The following is a 25987-nucleotide window of genomic DNA, read 5'->3' as shown; positions in this document are numbered from 1 at the left end:
ATGGAGCAAGTTTAAACAAGGGAGAATGACAGAGATAGTCAAGATCCCAAACTCCAGCCAAGTCCCATCTAATCACCATCCCTGTTTCTGGTTGTGCTCAATGATTTCAAAGGTCTTTTCAAACCTAAGCAATTCTGTGAGCAATGTCTGAAAAAGCCAGTTGGTGCTGGGAGCTGCTCTCTGTAATGTGGAATGAAGAGGTCCAGCTCTCTTCTTCCTACAGAGCTGATGGGGGCACAGGGTTTGGGGGGATTTCAGTACCAGGGCCCTCTGTCAGATGAGCCTGGTGCTTTGGCTTTGACCTACTCCTGGCTGGATGAGTTCAAATTCTGTGACAAGGTCCAGCTGTAGACACAACACATCAACATTGGTGTGCCAAAGCCAGAGCACGTGGCAAAGGCCCCCACTGAGGTCACCTGAATTAAGGAGAAGGCTACTTTCAGGAAACAGCTTTTATGTCCATTGTGAGTCATGTATCTGGTAGGAATAGAAACAGAGGTGCTGTTGTGACTTTGGTGCTGTGCCTGGTTTTTTGGACATAGTTTTTCACTCTGCTGCATTCAGAGGCCAGCACAGGCTGCGTGGGGCTCACACCTGCAACCTGACTTGTGGTTCTGGCATAGTGCACTGATAGAAATTTTGAAATGTGGGAATCCTATCCAAGAAATCAATATTTAAGAAATCAGTGAGTAAAGACAGTGGAAGCTTTGCCTGCTTCCTTGAAGGCAGAGTCTGTCTCCCTTAAAGACTGTGCTGCTCATGTATTTCCTTTGCATGCTCAGTGAACCGATTCCTCCTCACAACTTGCCTCATGCACCAAAGGGGAACTGCAGCAATTTGGCTGAGGCACAGACACATGCCCATCCCCTCAGGCTGATCTGGACAAACCACAGGGGTGTGTCTGGACCTCTGAGGTCCTGTGCACACAGACTAGACGAGTGAAGGATCTGCCTGTCCAGTATCCAGCTGTTGCTGCTGGCTGTACTTATGCATGCAGCCTCCCTCGTGGAAGGAACCCTCATGAGGGGCAGGACTGGGATGGGGACGAGATCTGATCTCATTTAACAGCTGCCCTGCTCTCTGTTACTGTTAACTCTCCTTGCAGCTTGTGTGAGGAGGCAGAAGAAAGTGCAAACCCGCTGGTACTGTGAGACCCAGAATGGGCTCCATGCAACCTCCTGGTGACAGGTGCTTTCTGTGCTTTGGTCTCCTGCAATCATCGAAGATTTTTTCAGTCTCCTCCTACATGCCACTCCCCCACCCCTTACTGCCATGTATCCTGAGCATATTACAGTCTTCCTTTCCTCTCTCAGGAGGTGCTGCTCAGAGCTCTCTGCTAACACTGTATCTTTCTAGAGAGAATATCCTGCTTCCTGCCTTTGAGCTGAAAGAATTGAAGAACGAAACAACTCAGAATAATCCCCCAAGACGAAAAAGACCCGCTGCCCTCCCTGCTTGACAACCTGTGCTGGTTCCAGGTGAGTGGTTTTGTCAGCGAATCTGAATGCATGAATAAGAGTGGTGCCAACTTCCAGGGGCTGAAGCAGGGAAGGAGGGTAGCAGGAGATTTCCTTGGGCATGTGCATGAGAGAGTGCCAGGGATAGCTCTTGTCTGCTTTAGGACATGGGGCTGCCCAGAGGGGAGTGCTTTAAAAGTGGGACTGTACGTTCCAGGCTGGGATTAAATGCTTGGTGGGCAGCTTGAGTGGGACAACCTTGTCACAGGACCTTGGCATGAGTAGGGGGCAATGGGGAGAGCACTTGTCCTCCCACTACTGGACTTAGGCCCCAAACCCGCTGTTCAGCTGGTAATCACTTTGTCATTTTAGAGCTTAGCTGGGCTGAAATTCCTGCCTGTTTCAGATTCCTCTCCCCCTAGCTGGTGCTGTCTTACAGAGGTGGGTCAGTGGATGGGCCCTGGGCAGATCTATTCTCCTCCTGGGTCCATTGTTGTGGTAGGGATTGTCTGGGCAGGAGCTGGCTGCCAGGTACCAAGTGGAAAACAGAGATGCCCTAGCACTTCACTGAGCAGGAAGCCCTGCCAGGGGCTGCTATAGCAACACAGAGGTGGCTGAGTTCACCCCAGTTGGGCTTGTGAACGGAAATTTTCATCACAGGCACTTTGGCTGTACTGCTTTCAGCTCATACTTCCCTTCCCAAGGGCAAGCAATGGGCCAGGCTCCAAAGGATCCAACAGCATCAGGGGCGAGGATGCCTCCAGCCAGGGGGTCTGTGAGTCCTGTGAGGATAGAGATCCTGGTCCTCAGGATTGAAAAAAATGTCCAGCCAATGTCCAGTGGCTGGATTCAATGCTCCTGACAACAGGCACTGAGCTATTGATGGGGGGAGGTCAGGTGGGAGCGGAGACATCCACTCCTCCTTTGCTGTCCTTGCAAAGACGGTCCGTGCGAAGCACCCGCATTACTCAGCTGTCAGGGGGGTCTGTAACTCCCCACTCGGGAGTTCCCGTGGTCTGCCCAAAAGCAAGTAGGATTTGACAGCTGCTAATGGCAGTTTTCAGACCACTGAGCAGAGGGGCAGGTCCCTTCCCTTCCTCGCAAGCGCCGAGCCTCCCCTCCCACCGCTCGAGGACGGGCTGTTTAACTCCTGCCCTCTCCCTAAGTGACCCAGCACTAGAAATCCACCTTGGAAAGACTGGCACAGCTTTTTCAGTGACCCCTTGCCTTGCCCTTCCATATTTGCTGAGCTTGTGCACAGCTCTTCCCAACTCCTCTCCTTCTGCATAGATTCCTCCCTCTTCTCCCACTTCGGGTGCTTCCCCGCTGCTACCTGTGGAGACTTAAAATCCTGGTGGTTTCGATTTTGAACATAAAGCAGAGTTTCCTTGGAGATAAGAGAAACAGTGATTCCAAGTGGATTATTCCAGTCTCTGGCTGGCTTTCAGCAATGAAAACAAAAAAGGGAGTTGTGGTAGCAGAGGGAAGACGGAGCCTGGGGCAGCCTTGGGTGAAGGAGATGCCTGGCTCTGACATGCTTTTCCAGGGTCATCCCTTTAGCAGCACGGCTTGACTGAGTGCCACATGCCACGCCCATGGCACAGTGTGACAGTATGTGCTGTACCAAACATCGCTGCCTTGGGAATATATTGCCTCTCTTGTCCCAGCCCCTGGAGTCTGGTAAACCTGGGAGAGGCTTTGCGGTGGACATTCTAATTTGGCTGAGTTCTGCCACTCCCAGGAGTAAAAGTGGCTAATTAGATTAACCCCTTGTGTGTTCTTCTACACAGACATTAGCAATAGTAGGACAATGGTGTAAAGCACCAGCATTTCAATCACTGTCTCCCACTCATTTGTTCTGAGTGCTGACAACTGGGTTTATCCAAGCCAAGAGCCTGAACCCTCTGGAAGCTGGAGCTCTCCCCTGATGTGTTGGCCATGCAGATTTTTGCCTTCCTCGAGGCAGGCTATTCGATCACCAGCTGATATCTCTTGGACACCCTAGCAATCAGAAAGCTGTGCCAGGTGCCGCGCGAGGGCAGAGGGAGCAGGCACGAGCTGACTGGTGCTCTGTCTCATGACAGAGCACAGCACAGGGCAAGAAGGCAGATGCAGTCTTCATCTGAAATTTTCTTTACTGTCACCAACCCCACACACTATGGCAGGAGTGCCCTGTAATGCCATGCCTTGCCAGTGGCCAGGACCACCTTCTTTCCCAGAGGAATATAGGAATGTATCACAGTGGATTCACCTGACCGAAGGCTCCCCCTCTGCTGACACACCCCTGAGCTCCTCACTGTCTGTCCAACAGCCACAAATGGCTCTTGGTTGTTTCAGTGAAGTGGCATTTTCTTGTTCATCTTTCAGTGTGGTGCAGGAGTGTTGTGCAGGGCTCAGAGGGTGAGAGAATTATACATGTAAATATAATTATATATTTATATAATATATAAATATTATACATGTGATAATTATACATGTAAATGAGCTCCAGGACACTTCCTGGACAGGATGTGTCAGTGCTGTCTGAAATCCTGAAAGCCTTGTCTCACAGCACATCAGCAGAATGAAGGTCACAGCATGGCTGAGGTTGGCAGGGACCCCTGGACATCATCTAGTCCAACTGCCCTGCCCAAAGCAGAGTCAGTCACAGCTGGTTGCTCAAGCCTGTGTCCAGACAGCTTTTGAATATCTCCAAGGATGGAGACCCCACACCTTCTCTGGGCATCCTGCCTCAGTTAAGTCTGTCTTGCAGTGACAAAGACAACTTTATGCTTAAGGGGAATTTCCTGGTACTTCAGTTCACATGCAGCTGGTCACTCATCTGGTCACGGGGAAACACTGAGAAGGATCTGGCACTGTCTTCTTCACACCCTCCCTTCAGGTGTACATTGATAAGACACCCCCTTCCCCAAGTATTCTCTCCTCTAGGCTGAGCAGTCCCAGCTCTCCCAGCCTTTCCTCAGGGGAGATGCCCCAGTCCCTCCATCACCTCTGCAGTCCTTCAGTGGACTCTCTCATACTGGGGAACCCAGACCTTGACACAGCATGCCAGCTGTGGCCTCACCAGTGCTGAGTGAAGAGGGGGAGTCACCTCTCTCAACCCACTGGCACAAACACAGCAGGGTTTCTGGGCCCTGGTTCTGGTCCCACCCAGGATGTCCCAGGAGTTCTGTGGTCCCAGGGGTGATGTACTGGATGCAGGCACTAAGAAAAGGCTGCACTGTTTTTTGGGTTTGATGTTGACTTTTTTCTGAACCATGTAAAGTAGTCAAATGTATTTCCTCTTCACCCAGCACAGCCTGACCCTGACCATGGCCTGGACAAAACCAGGCCAGAGATGTCTGCAGTGTCCCCCCATGCTCAGAACACTCACTGCCCTGTGACACCAGAGCTGTTGCCTCTGCAGTGAGGGCAGAGATGTGCACAGGCTTGAAGTAAATTTTTTTCTCTATGTGTAGTTTCTGTTCCTATTGTAAAGGTGTGCTAAGGCATGAGAAGCTCACGTGAAACATCAGGTTGTCCCCTCTGTTTCTAAACATGAAGTGAAATGGGTTCTCTGTGGGCAGCAGAACTGTCTGCACAGTATTCAGCACATCACTGCCACACAGAACTGACGTCCTCTGGCCAGCACCACTGCCCTGGGCTCTCGGGAGATGTTTTCCACATGAAACTGTGCCCTCTCTTGGCAGTGTAGCTCTGCATGTGCAGACACAGCCCACCTCCTCCAGCTCCTCCAGCTCCTGCCTCCAGAGGCAGCTGTACAGCACTGGGCTCTGCACTGCACCAACACTGCCCAGGGACAGGCACCACTCCCCTGGGGCTCTGCAGGGCTGCCCCAGCACCATGGCACAGGTAGACACAGGGTGTATCTGCCTGCCCAGTGCACAGACCGGATTCCTGACCCATAAATTCCTGAGCAAAGTCTCCCTTTCACCTCTGCTGGCAGCCTGGCACTTGCAGGGTTCAAGGAGAAGCTTGCTTGTGAGCTCCCATGGACACAAACCACCTCATTACAGACAGTGCAAAACCTTTCACCACATGAAAAAAAATTAGAAATACTTACAGCCTGCCTCTCGATGCTGCTGTTTGAATAACTGAGTGCAGGAACATTTCAGCGATGGCAGCTTTATAAAAGTCAGACTTGGCTGGGTTTTTTTCTGTAGCTCAACCTGCACAAAAAACAAAGTAAGAAGAAACTGAAGACTTTCACAGCAGCTTTCCTAGAATCTGAGTTAAATGCAAAATTTCCTCAGCAAACAGCTTAAAAGTTGCCCCAATAATTTCATTTTTTTTCCTGCTGTTCTGATGTAGCAATATTCAAGATGTGCATATGGGTTTCTGAGAACTGAAAAATCTCCACAGTCTTGAGCATTTGGTGTTGCAACATGAAAGCTGTATCATTTCCACAAGTGCAATTCATGCCTGGGCACTTTATCACAAGACAAAGTCTGAGATTACTTTCACCCTAAATTCCAAACACAGCACTGTTCCAACTACTAGGAAATAAATTAACTCTGTCCCAGCTGCCACTCATCCTCTCAGGGGTGGAGCACGCTCTATATTTTCTATCCCCTAATTTATCCCACAGTAATTCCTAGTACTGTTTTTCTGTCAGCTTGTGCTTTTCTGTGATCTTTCCAGTATCTTTTTGAGTCATTGGAGTGTACAATTAAGAGTTTTTCTTTCTATGTTTACTGCTTTTCACTTTTTGACAGAGCAGATCATCCTTCCAGTCACTTGTGAGCAAATGAACAGCTCAGCCCTCTGCACAGTTTCTTTTTGGACCTCACAACTGAAATCTCTGTTGGTGGACTGTCACCACAAGCAGTGCTGACAAAGGGATCTCCTCTTTCATCCCATGGTATATCCACTGCTTTAAAAACCTTTCATACATGATCCTCGATAAAAGATTTTTAAAAACTCTGGCTGATCTGGCACTGAGGTTATATCCTTAGTGATGTGGGTTTTTCTTCAACTAGATGCATTTGAAGATTGCCTTTTACTTCTCCTTTTCTCCCTAGTTCTCCATTTTAATAAGCTGGTCTTTTCTCCAGGAGAGGGGCACGGACAAAGATGTGGGAGGCTGTGTGTTTTTCCAGAGTCTGTAGTCAAAGCACACATACAAGATATAGTTTCAACATGTTTCTCTGCTGTGTGGAATATTTTACTCTCAGATTCTAAGTGTGGAACTTTGTGGGGCCAAAATGATGCAATGTGTGAGAAGCAGATGCAAACCTGCCCTGATGCTCCTGCACTCAGCCCTCCAGCCCTGGGATTGTGCCATGGCCAGCTCCCATCTCCCCTCAACCAGGATTTTAATACCTTCTGTCTTTAAAATGTGCTCACGGGAAGGTGCTGCACACTGGATGGTGTCAGCTTTTCTGATGTTGGCTGCTTTAGCAGGGACAGGGCATAAAGAGGACAGGTGTTCTTCAACGTCCAGGACAAACTGGAACAGATACATCTCAGCTGATTCAGAGATTTCCTGCTTTCTAGCTCTTTATAGGTCCTTATGCTCTATTGCCCTCCTCCCCCCATATTGGAAAACTCCCTGGTTTAGATAGGAAGATAACCACAGAAAAATCTGCAAAAAGCAGGACAAAATGTAGTGCCAGGACTCTTCCTTCCTCATTTTTCACTTTCACTGTCTTCTGACTGATGCCCCTAAAATAGCCAAAATTCCACTGTTTATGTGAAACCTCACTGCCAGGAACTAGGCATTGGTTTTGCAACACTGAAATTTCTTGCAAAATACCCTATGCCCCCTCGTTGAACCTCCAAAAATGCTCTCAAATACCTCAGTGTTCCTGGCTGAGTGGAGCCTGGAGGAGCAGCCGTGGATAAGAGCAACCTGCACCAAGAGGGCAAAGCCACCTTCTTCCTCACAAGAAGAAAAATCCAAGCCATTGACAAGAGTACTCTGATGACTGACTGCAACAGTCTGAGAACTTCCAGCTGATGCAACAGATAAACAAATCCAGAGATGCAGAGGGAAAGTGCTGTGGAGGGGGCCTCTCTATTGCAAAATATGCAGACAGAGAAAGGGAGCGAGTTAGCAAGAGGGTGGGGACATCACAGGAGTAAGATCTGCCAGTGAGTTCCCTCTGTGCAGTAAGTTTTGCTCTGAGGAGGCTGCTGAGCACAGGATGAAACATGGAATCTAATTATTAATCCAGCATTTTCCCATATCAATACAGAAATTTCATTTTGTTCGCACAAAAGTACATTTTCCAGTGCATGTGGATGGGGAGATATCTGGAGAAAAGAGCAGGTGAGTCCCTTTATATCTGTAGGTTCTACCCCCACCTTCCCTGTACAGGAGTTTGTGCTGTTGCTGTGGTATGGTCCAGCTCCAAGAAAGGCAAGGATTGGAGGAGAGGGAGCCCATTTTTCCATACTCCTGGATCCACATGGGTCTCCTCAGGTCGTCACAGCAAGTGGGAACTCTGTTTTGTGTGTAGCAAGTCTGTGGTGGGTGATTTCAGAGCCATCGACGTGACTTTTCACTTCACTAAAGAATTTGGAGCTTTGCACACTGAAGCAAGGCAGCACTGCACCTTACCAAGGTGTGTTGGGTTGTTTCCTGAAGAGTGAGTGGTTTGGGAGTAAGAAAAAGAGTGTCTGAGGTTTAAAACTTTCCTTGGTGGTTCTGCTCTTGGGTGGTAATCTGTTCTGCTGTAGGAAGCTGCACTGCATCTCTGCTGACTGGAGGCAAGCCAATGCTGTTCCAATCCACAAGAAAGGTGTGAGGGAAGACAGAAGGGACTAACTCCAGAGCTGTGAATCTAACCTCAGCTTCTAGAAAAATTATGGAGAAGGTCATACTGAGTACTACTGAAAAGCATTTAAAGAATAATGCAATCATTAACCAGCCAACGTGTGTTCACAAAGGAAAAGTCCTCTTTAACCAGTTTGATCTCCTTCTAGGATGAGGTCACACACCCAGTTGATAAAGCGAAGGTGGTGCAAGTCTAGACTGGGAGAGGAGTGGCTGGAGAGCAGCCCTGCAGAAAGGGACCTGGGGGTGCTGATCAGCAGCAGGCTTAAGAGGAGTGAGCAGGGTGCCCAGGCAGCTGAGAGGGCAAATCTCATGCTGGGGACATCAAAGCACAACCAGCCGGTCCAGGGAGGGGATTATCCTGCACTGGTCAGCATTGGTGTGGCCTCACCTGGAGCACTGTGTGCAGGGCTGAGCCCCAACACTGAAGAAGGATGTGAAGGTCCTCAAATGTGTCCAGAGGAGGGGAATGGAGGGTCAACCTCCCGGTGAAGGGCTGGCAGACACATCCTGTGAGGATCCTGAGAGGTCTGGGCTTGTCTCCTTCAGAGAAAAGGAGGCTGAGGGGTGAAGTCGTTGCTCTGCAGCTTCCTGAGGAGGGAATGTGGAGAGGGAGGTGCTGGGCTCTTCTTCCCGGGATTCAGGGACAGCACAACTGGGAATGGTTCAAAGCTGTGTCAGGGGAGGGTCAGACAGGACATTAGGAAGCATTTGAATGCCCAAGCAACAGGACAAAAGGTAACAGCCGGAAACTAAAACACAAGAAGTTCCACCTCAATGTGAGGGTGAAGAACTTCTTTACATTGAGGGTGCCAGAGCACTGGAACAGGCTGCCCAGGGAGGTCATGGGGTCTCCCTCTCTGGAGATATTCCAAACCCACCTGGGTACATTATTGTGTCACCTGCTCTGGGTGACCCTGCCTTGGTGGAGGAGTTGGACTGGATGATCTCCAGAGGTCACTTCCAATCCCAACTACTCTGTGATTTTGTAATTTCTTTATGGACAGGGTGGTCAAACCCTAGAAAAGGCTTCCTTAAGAGGCAGTCGATGGCCCAGGCCTGTCAGTGTTTAAGAGGTATTTGGACAGTGGCCTTTGCAACAACTTTTGGTCAGCCCTGAGAGGGTCAGGAAGTTGGATGAGGTGACCCTTGTAGGTCCCTCCCAACTGGAATGTTCTAGTCTATAATTTTGTATCCCTCCAGCTGCTGACTGTGCAGTTACTTATTTCATTATAAGGGCAGTAAGCTCTGGGACAGACTTCTAGAGAAAAGTAGATAAGGTGGATGACAAAAGGGATTATCTGAATGAAAAGAGTGAGATCTGAGAGGTGTCCTCTTCCTTGTAGGGTCGGTGATGTCAGTAACTGGCAAGACAAGAGGATACAAGATGTGTGAAAGTCCTGGGTCTTTGGAACCTGACAGCCAATAATGTTTTTTGTCCAACTCTGTATTTGGGTGGCTACTGCATAAATAATACAAGTCCATTCTGGGACACAGGGGATTGAATCCGTTGTTCCTTAAGCTACTGTTGAGTTCAGGAGGCATGAACTCAATTAATGGAAAGAATATGTACTTTGCAGTTCATTTTTTTTATGGGTAGCTGTGAAAAACAGAACTGGCAGTGAAAAGAAGGAGCACAGGCAAAGTTTTCATGCAGTCTGGTGTGTATTGTCTCCATCAGCAGATAGAAGGGGGTGGTGTAGTAAGGAAGGGAGTTGTGATCAAGCTGGAATGAGTGGATCAAAATCTACAGAATGCTGTTTGTTGATCCAAAAGGTGGGATGACCACAGAAGCACTGAAAGGTTCCCATAGCAAATGCCCAGAATCTTTGCCAGTGGCAAAGCTCAGCCTTGGGAGGGCTTAGAGTGACTTGGCCAGGCCACTGCTGCTCTGAACCTCACGGAGGCATCAGCATCTGTGCAAACAAACCTTCTCTCAGAATGGAGGTTTTCCTCCACCTTCTGTGGAAATGACTTTGCAATCTGTACCATGAACCAGCTCCTCTTTAAGGCAGTGTCTTCAGGTCATGATAGGCATTTATCTGGGTCCGGATGGAAGACACTATATGTGTATTTTATAGAGAATATAGTCTCAGTTGTGAGGGTTTCTTTGGTTTAAATTTAGGATTACAAATGGAGTAGCTCTTATTTGATTTACAACACCAAAGACAGGCCTTCCAGCACTTGCTGATGTGCTAAGGTGACTTTGTTCTTCTTTGGTTTCATGTAGGCTTGTATTATCTTTGCAAACTTCTGGGAAGAAGAATCGTTTTCAGACCTTGTGTCTGTCAAGGCACAGTGACAGAAGGAAAATGGAACCTGCATAGTCAGTCAATAGTCTCCCTTATGATAAGAACTGTTGGGTTGGTGCCTTCTAGCACTCCAGAGGGGACTGGTTTGCCTCTGTAGCCCCCTTGTTCTTTTGTTCTGAAGAATATAGGAATAATAGTAAAAAATGAATGGATAAAGTACAGTAGATTGCTCCAGGCCTTGCAGCCAGTTGCTAATGGAGCAGAATTGGTTCTTCATTTACCTCTTTGGAGTAGGTTTGGTTTCAATCTTAGTATTTGTGAGGACAAGACAAGAGTTAACCCCATCAGTGGAGTTTGACAAGAGATACTACTTGAAAGTCTTGTTATGTTTATAAGGAAAATCAGTAAATAAAGTCTTATCCTCAGGCTCCACAGAAGGCAAAGGGATTCTGTTCCTTTCTACAGAAACAGCCAGTGCCACTCACTGCCATGGGAAAAGCTGTTCTGGTAGGGGCCTGTCCACCTAGGAGGTATGTCAGAAATGTTTGCTGCTTGGTTTTGTTTGGAAGAGTTTGTGTACAGGAAAAGGGTTTATTGCCAGGTGATAAAAATACATTCCTGTCCAAACTGATGAAAAGCCTGGGTGGCTGTGGAGCCCTTTTTGGCTGCCCAGCCCACCACAAGCCACTTCTCAGCGCAGGCTGGGGGCTATAGTAGCCAGAGCTTTTCTAGAGGCACCAGAGCAGTAGTGACAAGACCCTGGCAGCCCCTTAGATGCTTTCCATGAGGTCTGCTCCTTGCAGATGGGCAGAGGAGAGCGCATTCATCATCATCATCATGGCTAGGCCTTGCAAACGAAGATTTGGGAAGGGCTCTACCCACGTTTGTTACAAACACGCTGGTGGCTAAAAAGGCCAATACGAGACAGGCAGGTCCGGCTGCAAAAGGCACAGCAGAAAGACTCCTTAGGTGGAATATTCTGCAAGACACAATTCTTTCTGCGTTGTCTTTTCTCCTCAAGAGTGATCCTGCAAAAGGCACAGCAGAAAGACTCCTTAGGTGGAATATTCTGCAAGACACAATTCTTTCTGCGCTGTCTTTTCTCCTCAAGAGTGATCCTGCTGCGTTCTCAAAAGCATCAGCAGCGTTAAAGACAGTGTGTCTCCAGACCTCCCGATGGGAGGCCAGAGTAGACCAGTTATGTTGATCAATATGGCCAAGGCTGAGAATCAGCTCTAAATAAATGTGCTCAGGGCCAAGGGAAATGACCTAAAGATGAAGGGAAGGTGTGCAGCGACTTATGCTTTCCTGCCTGTCCTTCTCGGTGCCCGGCAGAGCTGTACCCGGGGGACTGAGCAGCCGTGCTGGCCATGAGCGAGCAGAGCCACGTCAACAGCCTGTTCCTCAATGAGGACGCAGCCAAGCGGCTCCACGCCGAGAGCCGGGTGCGGCGGCTCCGCCAGGCCGTGCAGAAGCGAGCGGCGCGGGCCAAGAAGCGCATGCACAGCATCACTGCCCAGAGCGCCAAGAGCTTCCTCAGGAGAAACGCCTTCGTCCTCTTCACCATCGCCGCCGTCCTGCTAGGTACGGAGCTGCCGGCAGCACCAGGCGCCGTTCGTAAGCGTGGGGAAATGTCTGTTTATTCTACAGAGGTTTTGTTTTGTTGTAGCGATTTGGGTGGGGAGGGGAAGTTGATAAGCTGGCAGCTGGAAGTGCTGTCCACATCAGCACAAAGCGAGTGCCTTTGTGTGCAAGAACAACAGACCCCGCAGAGGGGATGTGTGCAGGAGGGAGTCCTTGTTGATCCTTTCTGGCTGCAGTATAGGAACAGTCAACAACAGAAAGGGTTTGATGATCCAGCTCAACCAATCCTTATAAAAATCATCCAGGTTTCTTCAGAGGCATCTTGTGAGTGCAGCTGCAGGCACAAGGGGTCTTCAGATTCATCCCTTTAGCCTGACAGGACCAGAACTGATGTGAGGGGCCGTGATACAATGCACAGCAAATCTGCTCAGCAGATAGCAGGTTGTCCCTAGCTTTTGATCCAGGCTATATGTCTCTAACTCACTGGCTGAACTCAGCTTTAAGAGGTGAATGGACAAAGACTCTGAACTGTGTAGTCACAGTGTTCATGAGTTTCCCGGGAACAGACCCCAGAAGAGGAACAGAGAAGGAATAAGGAGACCTGTGGTTTAGCACAAGGCTGCTGTGCACATAAATATGTCAGAGGGAGAGAGAGCATACAGTAAAAACTGGATCATAGCCTTTTAGAAAATGAGCATTTGTTCCTTTGGGGAGAGGGGGAGCTGAAAGGAGATGAGAAAGAGAAAAGCCAAGCTGTAGGACTGAGGGACAGACCACTGGATCACATTGTCCCATTTCCATTCTCATCCCTTGCTGATCCACAGGGATTATCCTGGCATTCTCCCTCCGGCCCTACCAGCTGACCTATCGCCAGATCAAGTATTTCTCCTTCCCTGGCGAGCTGTTGATGCGTATGCTCCAGATGTTGGTCCTTCCTCTTATTGTCTCCAGCTTGATTACAGGTGAGAAGTGCTTTCTGCTCCTTTCAGCCCAGGCAATGGTCAGCAAAGACAGATGGCAGCTGTTGTTGGAGTGCCCCTTTGTGCCCCAGCTGGAGGTGCTTGGATTAGCTTGGCTAACCACAGCGAACATGACCCACATTCATCCCCCTGCTGGCTCAGGAGTAGGGCAGAGGAGCAGAAGGCTTGTGCTTTCTCAGAAGAGTGGGGAGAACACAACGCAGTGGTTCCAATGCCCAGTGCTTGAGCAGTAACAAGGATTTCATCCCAGGTAACCTCAAATGTCAAGTTTGTTGCCCAAGTCAGCTTCAGGTTTCCTCCAGCCTAGAGAAGGTTAGTTTGTGTCAGTCCAAAAGGACTGAGGTTGATCACCAGCTGGAGGGCTTGTTTCACCCAGATCCTCACTGAAGATATGCCAGACAGCCAAGCTTTCAGACAGCAGGAGGGACTGAAAGGCATTCCATCTCCTGAAACATCCCACCCTTAGGGACTGAAAGGCCCAATGTACCGGGAGGGGATTATTTCCCTCCTGAGAGCTTTTGAAGAAAATTGCTACGCTCCTAAATGCAGCCTAAGACCCACCACTGTTATGCTCCTTCATGACCACAAGCCACATCCTCCTGTATCCACATCACCCTGGAACTCCAAAGTCTGCCCCCTGTATGCTGTGCTTCCTAGAGACCCTAGCTCCCTGCCCAACTCATGCATGTGCCTTGCACCCTTTGAATCTTCCTCAGGCTTCCCCCCTCTCTCTAAGACAATAGACTTGCTCACCTCGTCTCTCTGTGTGACACCCCAGGAATGGCCTCCCTGGATAGCAGAGTCTCAGGGAAGATGGGGATGCGTGCCATTGTCTACTACATGGTGACCACAGTCATAGCAGTCTTCATTGGCATCCTCATGGTGATCATCATCCACCCAGGAAAAGGATCTAAGGACAAGCTCCACCGAGAAGGCAGAATTGAGCAGGTGCAGACCACAGATGCCTTCATGGACTTGGTGAGGTAGGTGAACAGGATGGTCTCGTGTTGAGACTGTATCAGTGAGACTACATTCCTCCATGTAATGTCCTTTTGAAGTGTCACAGCTTTAGGCATACAGTCTTAGGGAAAGAGGTTAATGGTTTAGTCTTGGGGAAAGAGGTTAATGGTTGAGTCTTGGCCAGCCTACTACTCATAGCTTACTCTAGTTAACTGGCTTTACCACTCAGAGGTTGAGTGCTTGGCTTGGAGTCCAGCCCTTCTGAGTCTTAATGCAAGAGGCCAAGGTATGCTCAGCAAAACAAGCAATGAAAACCATCAGTGGCTGCATGCCTTCCAGGAATTCACCCAGCAAAGGCTAGTCCAAATACCCATCTTCAGTGACCAAAGGAGATCAAGGAAATGGTTCCCAAGACATTGTCCCTCCCTCCCTTGCTGTGACCTTACACAGTGAATTGCAAAGCTGTACCATCTCAAGTGGTATGGAGCCATGTTTCTGAGGTACAAGATAACAGAGAGCTCAAATGACAGTTGCAGAGGTGAGGCTGAGAGCAAGGCAGTATATGAAACACTGTAATATGGTATTGTTTCAAGCTTCAGTTGGGTTTGATGATGCTCTTACAATGTACCTATGTCCCAGTGTGCAGTTTCTTTCCACATATCTGAATAACCTTCTGGAGTCTGAAAAGATGCAGCAGGAGTCTGACATGATGCAAGAGGTGCTGCACTCAGATCAGCATATTCCTTTCTTCTGTCATTCAGACAGAAAGGGCTTGAGCAAACATTGTGACAGTTGTGACCTCAGACACTGCTCCAGGACAAAGAAGTTGGCCAGGAAGCCCATGTTTTCTTCCCAGTTCAACAATAACTCTTTCCTTGTTTTATCTACTGCAGGAATATGTTCCCACCCAACCTGGTAGAAGCCTGCTTCAAACAGGTATGAAATCTCCCCTGGTCTATCTTTGCACCCTGTGCCCTAGCCATGGTCCTACCCTCTTCTCTGAGGGATGGAATAGCAATTGCTTCCCTGGGTCTGACTGCTGCAGTCATTAGTCTGCAAGATTTTCAAGCTGTATGTAGCTGGGGGCTTCAACTTGCATCCCATCCCACAGAGGCAGGAAGGGTTTGCATGATCTCTGATAGCAGGCTTGGACTGGCAGTGAAATGGAGCAGATCCTCCTAAGGATTTGTCTCTTCTGTAATGCCAGCACCCTTGGAAGCAGCACAAAGGGTGATCAGAGAAGCCAAACATCCCAGTCCTAGCAACATGAGATGCTCTAGTGGTGTCTTTTGAACTTTGGCTCTATGAAATTTCTAAACTTTCTGGTGAAAGTACTACCCTGAGGAGCTTGGGAACAGGCGAGGCGAATTTCCCACACAGATCAGCAGCAAGTTGCAGTACTCTCCTTACTTTAGGAAGGGATGCAAGAGCCTAGCACGTGTCCCGAGCTTCTGAACTAGGGCCTGTGAGTGCATCTGACAATCTGTGTCTTTTCAGTACAAGACGCAGTACAGCACCAGGGTCTTCACCAGGACCATCCTCCACAGCAGCAATGCCACAGCAGGTGTCACCACCACCCAGATCCCCGCGCCTGAGAACTTCACCAGCATCCTGGAGAACGTCACTCAAGCCCTGGGGACCATCTCCGAGGTGCTGACCTTTGAAGAAGTCATTCCCATCCCGGGCTCAGCCAATGGGGTGAACGCACTGGGGCTGGTAGTGTTCTCCATGTGCTTCGGTTTGATGATCGGCAGCATGAAGCAGAAGGGACGGGCCCTGCGGGAGTTCTTTAACTGCCTCAACGAAGCCATCATGAGGCTGGTGGCCATTATCATCTGGTGAGGAGCACGGCCGGTTGGAGCAGGAGGTCTGCAGGTGCAGTTTCCACTGACACGATGAGAAGTGGGGTAGCTTTAAGGATGCCATGCACAGGAAAAGCAGATGGGCACAGATCTCCTTTGGCTCCATCAGGCTGGAGGGAAAAGTCTGGATGGGATATTTGTTCACATTTCATTTCCTGTTCTTTTTGTTTTTACCTTAGAAATATCAGATACAGCAGGACTTGCTTTTCTTGAGGCTGCTGGAAACATCCTTGGAAGACCAGAGAGCTGGAGTGGAAGATCTCTTAGCCTTACTAACAGGGGTAGGGTGTGAGGCTTTCCCACCAAAAGCTTCCCTTCCAGCTGTGTTCCAGGAGTCTGACTTAGCTATGAATCACAGAAACCTATTGCTACTTTTGTGCTTTTGGGGTGGCAGCTGTATGCAAAGCTCTGAGAGCTGAGCTGGGTTGAGAGGATCAGCTTAAAGTTACTGCCTTTCCATTTGAGGTCTCCCAGATCCCAATTCCTCTAGAACTCAGCTTGTTCCTTTCTGTGTAAGGCTCCCTGTGACACATGGTCCAGACAAGCAAGGCATTGCTGAGACAAGTCTTCTCTCGAAGGCAGCATTTTACCAAATCCTGTTATTTTAAGCTCTTTATCCCTCTAGAGCTCAAGGTTGTGTTAGGTACTGCAAAACAGGAGAGATGCGGGTCTGGCAGAATACATGCACATATCTGACAGGGAAGGGAGCTGTCAGCCCCACACCCTCTCCCATTTTATATCACTTTAGATTCCTTGGTCTTACAGTCTTATATCTCAGAGCAAAACCCTGAGCACAGGGCGACAGGCCTTACACAAAAAGGTACAAAGGGGAAGAACATCCCTGAGCTCATAGCAGAGTGTTGGGAAGCCCCAACCCTCCTGGGATCTTTTACTCCATGTCTGAGCCAGAACTTGAGGCTTTTCCTTCCTAAAAAGAGATAAGAGTTGCCTAAGGGCATAGAAGGGAGAGCATGAGCACAGCAGAACAAGTAGACCTGCACACAACCCCAGAGACCTTCAACACTGCTCCTTCAAGCTCCCCTTAGATGAAGGAAGGCAAGGTGTTGATATATAGAACATTGCTTACACTTGGGACACTGCCTGTGCACATACAGCAGGGAGTGTCTGGAGAGACCTCCTGACTTTTAAAATCCTGCTGGTATGGGAGGCAGGACTGTCAGCTACAGTCCAGCACTCCTTCCTGAAGCCACAGTCTGCAGATCATCTCCCAGGAGCCTGTTCTTCCTGGGAAGATCTGGTCACTGGCTGAAGCCAAGGATGGTGAGAGGAAATGAAATATTCATGAAATCCTTTCCTGAAACTTTTCCAAACCTCCCAGGCTAAGTTGGAGTTTGGCATGTGGACCTCTGAGCCTTGTGCATGAATTGCATGTGAGCTCTTGAGCTGGAGAGGCCCAGCCCTGAGAGGTGTGGCCACGGATCTGGGATTTTCTCTGGTCCAGTTATTATACTAGTGCCCATGATTTTCTCCATGTCTGTCTTACGACTTCCTTTCTGTGGAGCCTCTCTGCTGCTTGTGAGATGCACTGTTATGGAGGGGGAAAAAGCCCTGAAGAATGGAAAGGATAGCAGTGTACTTCAAAACGAGGTTTTTTTATGAGCCATGGTTGCTTTTACAGGTGTTGGCGTGCCAAGTGCTTCTTACACCAGATCTGGAATCCCTATGTGTTCCTATTCCCTAACTGTGAACATCTGAAGACAGCAAGGCTGATAGCCCAGAGCCTACAGGACACTCCAGCTTTTACTCCCTGGTTCCCTGTTTCTCCTGTACTTTCCTGTGCTTCTCAGTAAAAAAAATACTCTCAGCCCAAGATCTGTTAGGAAGGAAAGGGACTCTGAAGGCTTCTCTACATAACCTCCCCTATCAATTCTGCAAGAAGTGTTGTAGAAACAAGTTAGGGAACCCAAAGGGAGGAGGAAAACTCCACCAGTGCCCAAGCTGTGCACATGACAGAGTGCTGGAGTCCCCAGCTGTGCAACAAGAGCTGTTTGTGGACCATGTGGTGAACAAGTCCCAGCTCTCTCCAGGATTCTAGGGTATCATCAAGTGATTAGGCTCAGTGAGCAAATCTAGTGTGCTGGCTTACTGGGGATTTGTCCAGGCAGCATGTGTTAAAGCTGGTGTGAAAGTGTGGGAGCCGGTTCTAATCACGGGGCTTGTGTTTCTGCCACAGGTATGCTCCAGTTGGGATCATGTTTTTAATTGCTGGCAAAATCCTGGAGATGGATGACCTAGCAGTGATGGGAGGCCAGCTGGGGATGTACACGCTCACTGTCATCGTGGGACTCCTCATCCATGCCATCTGCATTCTGCCCCTGCTCTACTTCATCGTCACCCACCGAAACCCCTGGGTATTCATTGCAGGGCTCCTGCAGGCCCTCATCACAGCCCTGGGCACCTCCTCCAGGTATGACAGCTATGTAGGAGTAGGGTTGGGGCTGGTGTGGATGCTACGAGTCAGCACTCCGTTGCTCTCAGTGCAGTACTGTGGTCTCACAATTCCTAGCACTGGCACTGGAGCAGCCAAACTCATTTGGGAGTGGAAAGATTCCCACTCTCCTGCTCAGGAGCCCTAATGACACGGACAGCTCTGCCCCTCAGTGAATGGCCCACATTTCTCCTTACCAAACATAGAGGTGACTTTGCTTACAGCACTGAAATGCTCAGGACAGATATCAAATCCTGCTGAATCGCAGCATTGCACAGGCACACACCTCTCACCCGCGTGTGCTTGGGCACATTTCACAGCTCTCTCTCCCAGGCACACAGACTGTGTGCAGCTGGCATTAAACTGCACAAAGGCATCAACACCAGTCTGTTCAGTGACTCTCACTGCCATGTCACACGGCCAAAGCAAAGGGACTGTAGGTAGCTGTTGTTTCACTAAGTGCTGTGTTTCTTGTCATATTAATTTCCTGGTAAGCACGGAGCGGTCTCTTCCACATACATTCTCACACCAAAACACACAGCACTTTTCCTGCTCATGTTCTCTTTCAGGAACAATTCTCTGCTTTCTCTGCAAGGTTTGTTCTCACACATGGGTCATTCTTGTCTTAGGGACTGAGAGGGGTGAGAAAGGGCTCAAGGTTTTTTTTAATAGCTGGAAAAGGAGTTTTGGTCTTGCAGCTCTGTCCTATGTACTCTGAATGCCCCAGCATCACCTTCTTTTGGCATTATACCAGCATCATCAGCTCAGGGTTACACAGACTCTGTCCCAGCCCCCTGAGGAAAGCCATGCCTGAGCGTGCAACTGCAGTGTGCATCATATCTGAGGAAGCCTTGCTTAGACTGTTCTTTCTTCTAGCAGCTTCTGGCCTCTGGCTCACATGGCAGGGTGAAAAAGCAGGTGGGTAAGGTCATAAACCAGGCAGAGGCTTAGTCCTTCTTCCAAAGTCAGCATACACAATTCATGTTGTTTTGTAAATTCCTTTCAGCTCAGCTACTCTGCCCATCACCTTCAGGTGCCTGGAACAAAATAATGGTGTGGACAGGCGCATCACAAGGTTTGTGCTGCCTGTGGGAGCCACAATTAACATGGATGGCACTGCTCTGTACGAGGCCCTCGCAGCAATCTTCATTGCACAGGTCAACAACTATGAGCTTGACTTCGGGCAAATCATCACAATAAGGTGACTTTTTGGAACTACAGGAAGGGCTTCGGTTTTGTTGGCTTATCTGAAGTGTGTAAGGTTTCTCTTTTGCTATGCAATAAGGAAAAAAAAAAGTATGGGAAAGAGGGGTTATACTACAGCTCCAAGTGTCAAAGTACATATGATTTGGGCACCACATCTTTGAGGCTCCACTTGAGCCCTTCTTGCATGCCCAGGTATTAGGAGAAGCTGTTGGGTGCAGTCTGTCATGAGAAGGTGCCTGTCAAGGGCAGTCTGACGTGGTGTTGATGTCCCCTGTGTCACCATCCTGCTCAGTGACCAGGGCAGAAGGACTGCCAAGGTGTTTTGTAGGTGATGAGTTTGAGCTACTTCCTGACATTTCTGCAAATGTGACCACCTCTTTTCTTCCCTTTGCTGATAGCTGTGCTTTCCTGTTCCCTCCAGCATCACTGCCACAGCAGCCAGCATCGGAGCTGCAGGTATTCCCCAGGCAGGACTGGTGACAATGGTTATAGTGCTGACATCAGTGGGGCTGCCTACTGAGGACATCACACTGATCATCGCAGTGGACTGGTTTCTGTAAGTTCTTTGCTCAGCAGCATGCCCTGCTGTGCACTCCTGCCAGTGCTTACAGAGCTCCTCTGTATTCCTAATGTCTCTGCTAAAAGCAGGCTCAGTAACTTGTACCATTAAGCTTAAAACACACCTATACCCATGAGAGCTTTGCACAGTATCTCCCTCTGCCCGTGAGTTATGACCCACCCCAGAAGGCAAGGGTAACCCAGGTTCTTGTTTCTAGATCCCTAGGGGTGGCATTAGAGTGAAATGACACTGAATGATTGGTGTTTATAAATATATGTTTGTAGGGTTTATTTTAGAACAATTTGTTTGCAATGGAAAGCAAGTATGTAGCTGTTTTGGTTATTATTACCTACTGTAATATAAAAGCATTTAAAAAAACACTTAGGGAAATGTATAAGGGAAAAGAAAGAAGGAGAAAGGAAGGATAAGAATAGAAAGGTATATAGTCACCACCTGTGGGTCCAGCAATGAGACTTGGGTTTTGCACTTTAGATGTCTGTTGGTCAAAGAGGTTGTCACAGTCTTGATCCACCAGGGGTGGGGAAGCCCATGAAACACAAAGTTTAATATGCTCAGGTTCAGGTGGGAACGCCCAGGTACCTCCTCTGGAGTGGGGAGTTTTGCACTGTCTGATGTAACATTGTGGATCACAGAGCACTTCGAGGGGGTCTTTGATGGTTTCTGACACCTTCTAAGACATTGCAGCTGCCTTTCACATCGGTGTAGTTGAGCCAATTCTGCCCCATCAGAAGGGATGAAAACCTTCAGGCTCACGTGTGAATGTCCTGGTACTTCCCCGGAGGGTTTTCACACCCGAGCCATTATGTAAGGGAGGACATTGCCCCCACAAAAAGCACTATCCCACCTCTCAGGATCTGCTTCTTATTAGCCCAGCTTGTCCCCTCCGAGGGTGGGTGTTCACCCCCTCTGCCCCTAGGTGGTTCCATTGCACAACTTCAGCAAAGCACCCACTGCTTTTGAATTCTTTTCATCCCTCAGCTGTTACTATGAAACTGTATTTTGTTTTTCTCTCTGATTTTTCAGGGACCGCCTTAGAACAACCACCAATGTCCTGGGGGATTCTCTGGGGGCTGGAATTGTGGAGCATCTCTCCCGGCACGAGCTGGATGCACAGGACTGCGACCTTGGTAAATCTGGGATAGAGGAGAAAGAACAGCTCTCCCACCTGGTTTGCCCACAGAACGACACCCAGAGGCACCCCAGGAATGAGACAGCACTGTGAAATCGGGCAGCAGTGCAGACTAATGCTGTAAAAAGGCAAAACTTGAAACAGAAGTCCATAGTGGAGGACAGAGAAAGAGCCACTCTGCAAGGCACTCACTTTTCTCCCCCCTCTGCCACACGCAGTCTTCCCTGATCCTGTTTCTCCCCTCTTTCTCTCTGGCATTAAAGAGGAGAAAATTAAACTGCAAAGAAAGTTTTACTCCACAAAAGCCTGATTTAGTCATTCTTATGGGGTCCAAGAGTTAGACCTGAGTAAAGAAGACTCAGTGAAGGAGCTGGAGTAGGAGCTCCTCTATTTTTGAACTAAGTGGCCAGCTGGGTTGGGAACACCACCACCTGTGGACTGGCACCAAAATGCTGCCATAACTCTGCCCTGCAGGATACAGCTGCAAAGTCTCCACTTGCTTAGTGCCTTCACCCAGGCAATCTTTTAGCATTGACCTCCTTGTTCACAGTCCTGGTATTTGCACAGATATGCAGATGATGCTTTTTGAGAGCTCCTCTGGCAACCCATCTGGCTGCAGATACTAGAGTCACCCAGGCCCTAAAGGAATGTGGGACCATACAGCAGGGACAGGGCTGACTGTGCTGGCTGGCAGCACCAGTAGGGATCAATAGACTTCTCCTCAATGGCAGATGCTAAAGGATTGGGAAAGAAGCAAACAGTTAAAGAATTTATTATATCCATTATTGAGTCTCTGAAACAGCTCTCCCCTCTACCAAGCTCTGCCAAGACAGTTAACTTCATTTCTCTTTAGCAAACTCTTCTCCCCTTGTGAAACAAGAAGGGCAAATGCAAAGTTTATGAACAGTTTGCCCACCTGAGCAGCTGAGTGGACAGTCCATGCCAGGAATGACAGATTTGCTCAGAAAAGAGTTTCACTCCTCATCACAAGATTCCTAAGGAAATGGTTCCTGTGCTCATCTTTGGCTATTTTCAGACACATTGCTCCAGAATGTGTTTTCAAATATTTCTAGCTCAGTTGGTTTGAGCATGGTGCTAATAACACCAAGGTCTGTGAGCTCAGTTCCCATATGGGTCATTCACTTAAGAGTTGGACTCTACAATCCTTGTGGGTCCCTTCCAACTCAGATTAGTCTGAAATCTCTGTCTTTCTGTAGCTCCTTGTCTTTTACAGGCAGAGCCAAATAATTTCTTAGCCTTTGCACAAGTTTGCCAGACCCCAAACTTATAAATTCAGGATATATCTTTCAGCTCCTACAAAATGGAGTTCAGCTTCTGTTTAACACACTTGAACATAATCCCAAATGACATCCAAAACATCTCAGAAGCTAAAGCCAGAAGTAGGGACATGCTTCACCCATGCTCTCTCCCCCTTCCCTGGCATGGCCAGGAACACAGCTGGTATCTCCCACAACAGTGAACAGGACCACTGGGACTTGCTCCATAATATCCAGGTCCATGAACATCCAGAAGATGAATGTCTAGGCATAACCAGGAATATGTTAAGGACCCACAGTGTGGGGGCTGCTGCAGTGTAGCTGTCCTGCTTTTGGCACAGCTCAGCTCAGGCACAGCAGTGAGCAGCCTCCTGGCCCACAGCCAAACTATCCAAACTGGGCAGCTTTCACTTGAGGCCTGCACATTATTCCCAACCCACTGGGTCACTTACCCTGCCTTTCCACACTGATGCTCTTCATCCCTAGCCATAGCCATACCCTCAGAGGAGCACCTCATGGAAGCAAGACCTCAGAGGCATCAGCTGGAGTCCACTTTACCAACTACAACCACACACCTGCCCTCCCCTGCACCAACAGAGCTTCCTCAAACACACTGCTTGAGATGTTCAAAGCCAGATCCTGAGGCTCTTTTTCATTGTTCAGACACAGCAGGGTTACATGCAGGTGCTGCCACATTCCACGTCCTGTAGGCAGAGTATCCTATTTTTATGGGCTGGACGATTATTTCAAACCTGAAGGAAATGCACAAATGCATCCCTTCCATGTGAGAGTGTGTGGTGGATTTTGGGGGGTCTCAAACCACCACAGAGTGGTAGCAGGGCAGGGTAACCAGAAGGGTGTGGTAGCTCCATTGAGCAGTGCTGGCTCCAGACCCTAAGGCAGCAGGTTGTTTCTGACTGTGGGAGGCAGGTTGCTTATTTTGACAAGAGATCTACTCTAGCAGGGGGCAAGTGAGCAGGATAACAAACCACTATCCTCCTCTTTGCAGCATTTTTTTTTTTATCTTGTATGAATACTTTTATAATGTCTGCTTTTCTTCTTTCTAGACTAAACAGACCCCGTATACCCTTACAGGTAATAATCCTTCATGTTCTTCTTCTCTGCACTTTTTCCTCACTGTTCCACATCTTTCTTGAAGTGGAATGACTAAAATTTGACACAAAAATCTAACGAAAGATTTGTTAGTGCTGAGCACCAAGGAAAAAGTATTTCCTGTACATTAAGATTTCGATCTTGGACTCGTGTTCCCATCCTTTAACAGCATGCTATGCATTGGCTGATCAGGATAACTGTCCCTGATGCATACATACAGCAAACTCAAGTCTGTTCATCTTAACTCTTAGTGAGGTTACACTCTTATTTTGATGAGATGGCTGTATCTAAAAACTGGATCTTAATCAAAGAGTTTTAAGATACACTGCATTAAGATACACTCTTAATCAAAGAGTTTTAAGATATACTTACATAGTGGGCTAAGACAGCACTAGCTTATCATTAACACTGCTCAGCTGACATGAGTCTAAACCTTCATAAAGAACAGACCTGCTTATAAAACCCAATAAAGGGCTTTATTTTTTAACAACAGCACGATAGCGTTGACTTTACTCCAGTGATAACACACGATAATTCCTATATAATTTTAAGCAGAACTGCTGCCTATCTAGCAATTTCCCAGCCTGTGTCTGTGCAGTGGGTTATTATTACTTTAGTAATTTCAATTTGTCCATAATTAACTGCATCTTTGTTTTCCTTCTTGGTCTTTTTCAGACTATTTGTCCAACTTTTCAAGAAAACGATGAATTCTAATCCTGAAGAGACTTCCTGTATATAAAGGGCAAACTGAAGGATGAATCGGAAGAAAAGCTTGTTGGATTGAACTGTAGCTCAAATGGGAATTAATTTTTGGAAGTCCTATGGCTTGGGTTATACAGACAGTCACACTAGATGATCATAAGTGTCCCTTCTGGCTTTACAATATATGCACGTGCTTTCTGGTTTAGAGATACTGCAAAGGGTCCTTCCAGCCTGATCATTTCTAAAAGCTATCTGGAAGGATCCTAATGATACTTTAATAAAACTCAGCAGGAGTCTAACCTGTTTTCAGTTGCTGTTAGCAGACATGTACACATGTCAGACAAGGGGCTCTCCACACCCTTTGCACCCACACGTTTGCTGATGTTCCCACAAAGCTGTTACACATCAAGCCTTGCTGTTTGTGATTTCTGCTTTCAACTCAAGATTAACGGAGCACAAACAAGTAGAAGCCTCATTTTCAAACACTGCAAACCAGTCTTCCATGGGGAATTTCAGAATCCAGTTGATAATTTTTTAGCTCTGGTGTTTGCTCATGTTGTTAACCAGTTTATGATTGGGACTGTTTACAGTACCTGAGTAGCAAAGTACTGTCAGGAATTTGTGTATATGTACATTTTATATATATATGATATATATATGAAAGGAGTGCATGTGTGCAAGCATACACATGCACAGAGTCAATTTTTTTGTTGCTAATCCAAGCAGGAAAGCCAATACTAAACTCTCACTCTGTGTAAAGCTGCACACTTCACCCACCTTGATTTACCCAACTAATCTCATCCTTAAAACAAAAAACAGAGGCTGCTCTACTTCATTCCACAAACGAGTCATCCAAAGCCAGGTTTGCCAGGAAGGACCTCACTGTGTGTTGATTTTGACTTGTACCTGCTGGTGACGTAACAAGAACTTCTTAATGTATAGAGAAAATTCTCCACTTTGGCTTTGGCTTCCCTGTACACATCCCAAAGACCCCCATCCCCACTGCATCTGTCTTGGCAAGGGGCAGGCTTTCAGACCTCAGTGAAGAATACAAAAGTGTTTGTACTCATTCCAAATCCAGTGTTGACCTTGTATGAACTCAGCCTTCAAAACTGGATAACTGAAAGTATTAAATCATTTTATCCACTGTCTTTTAAAATTACCAGATATTTGAGAGCTTATGCAGTCTTTTCTTTACTGCAGTCCTGCTGCTTCTACCTGGAGAAATTTTCCAAGTTTCTCCTGTTTGCAAACAGATCTCTTCCTAATGATTAGAGATGGGTAAAATTTGGGGTGAAACAGAGAGCTATCTCAATGCATGTGTATGCGAGGAGCTCTTGGACTAGGACACATCTCCTCAAAATTAATTTGAAGAGAGAAAATCCAGGAAGAATAGAGATTTTCAGTTAGGCCATGTGTCACATTACATCTGCCTGTGATACATGCACATTATTCCAGGAGTCAGATCTGTCCATGAAATTCTATGTCCTTCTGCTGTGCCCAAGGAAGAACTGGAAATCGGTCCTGTACAGTGTGTTCATGGCATTCAGGCAGTTTGACTCTGTTAATTCCTGAGGGCTTTTTCTTCATGCTGTGAGTTTCAGTGATAATACAGATAGTTTGCATACTTGAAAAATAAAGGGAATTTTTTTCCACAA

General features: G+C 47.9%; 1 protein-coding gene across 2 annotated transcripts; it reads left to right on the top strand.

The window, feature by feature from the left end:
• Positions 1 to 1309: 1309 nt before the first annotated feature.
• Positions 1310 to 25987, top strand: LOC113989700 (excitatory amino acid transporter 4-like). Of its 2 annotated transcripts, XM_027724537.2 has the most exons (12): positions 1310 to 1478; positions 11823 to 12071; positions 12896 to 13033; positions 13830 to 14034; positions 14905 to 14947; positions 15509 to 15849; positions 18068 to 18301; positions 19329 to 19523; positions 19950 to 20084; positions 21132 to 21235; positions 23582 to 23609; positions 24303 to 25987. In XM_027724537.2, exons 2-11 carry the CDS (start codon positions 11858 to 11860, stop codon positions 23584 to 23586), a joined length of 1614 nt encoding a protein of 537 aa, XP_027580338.1. In that variant the 5' UTR covers positions 1310 to 1478; positions 11823 to 11857; the 3' UTR covers positions 23587 to 23609; positions 24303 to 25987. The 2 variants fall into 2 exon arrangements, with proteins under 2 accessions (XP_027580338.1, XP_027580334.2); XM_027724533.2 differs by lacking the exons at positions 23582 to 23609; positions 24303 to 25987 and having other exon boundaries at positions 21132 to 21748.

This window comes from Pipra filicauda, unplaced genomic scaffold (assembly GCF_003945595.2).
Source record: "Pipra filicauda isolate LSUMZ 115617 unplaced genomic scaffold, ASM394559v2 scaffold285_size1263560_pilon, whole genome shotgun sequence".
Classification (NCBI taxonomy): domain Eukaryota; kingdom Metazoa; phylum Chordata; class Aves; order Passeriformes; family Pipridae; genus Pipra; species Pipra filicauda.
This window is presented reverse-complemented; position numbering and strand designations above follow the sequence as displayed.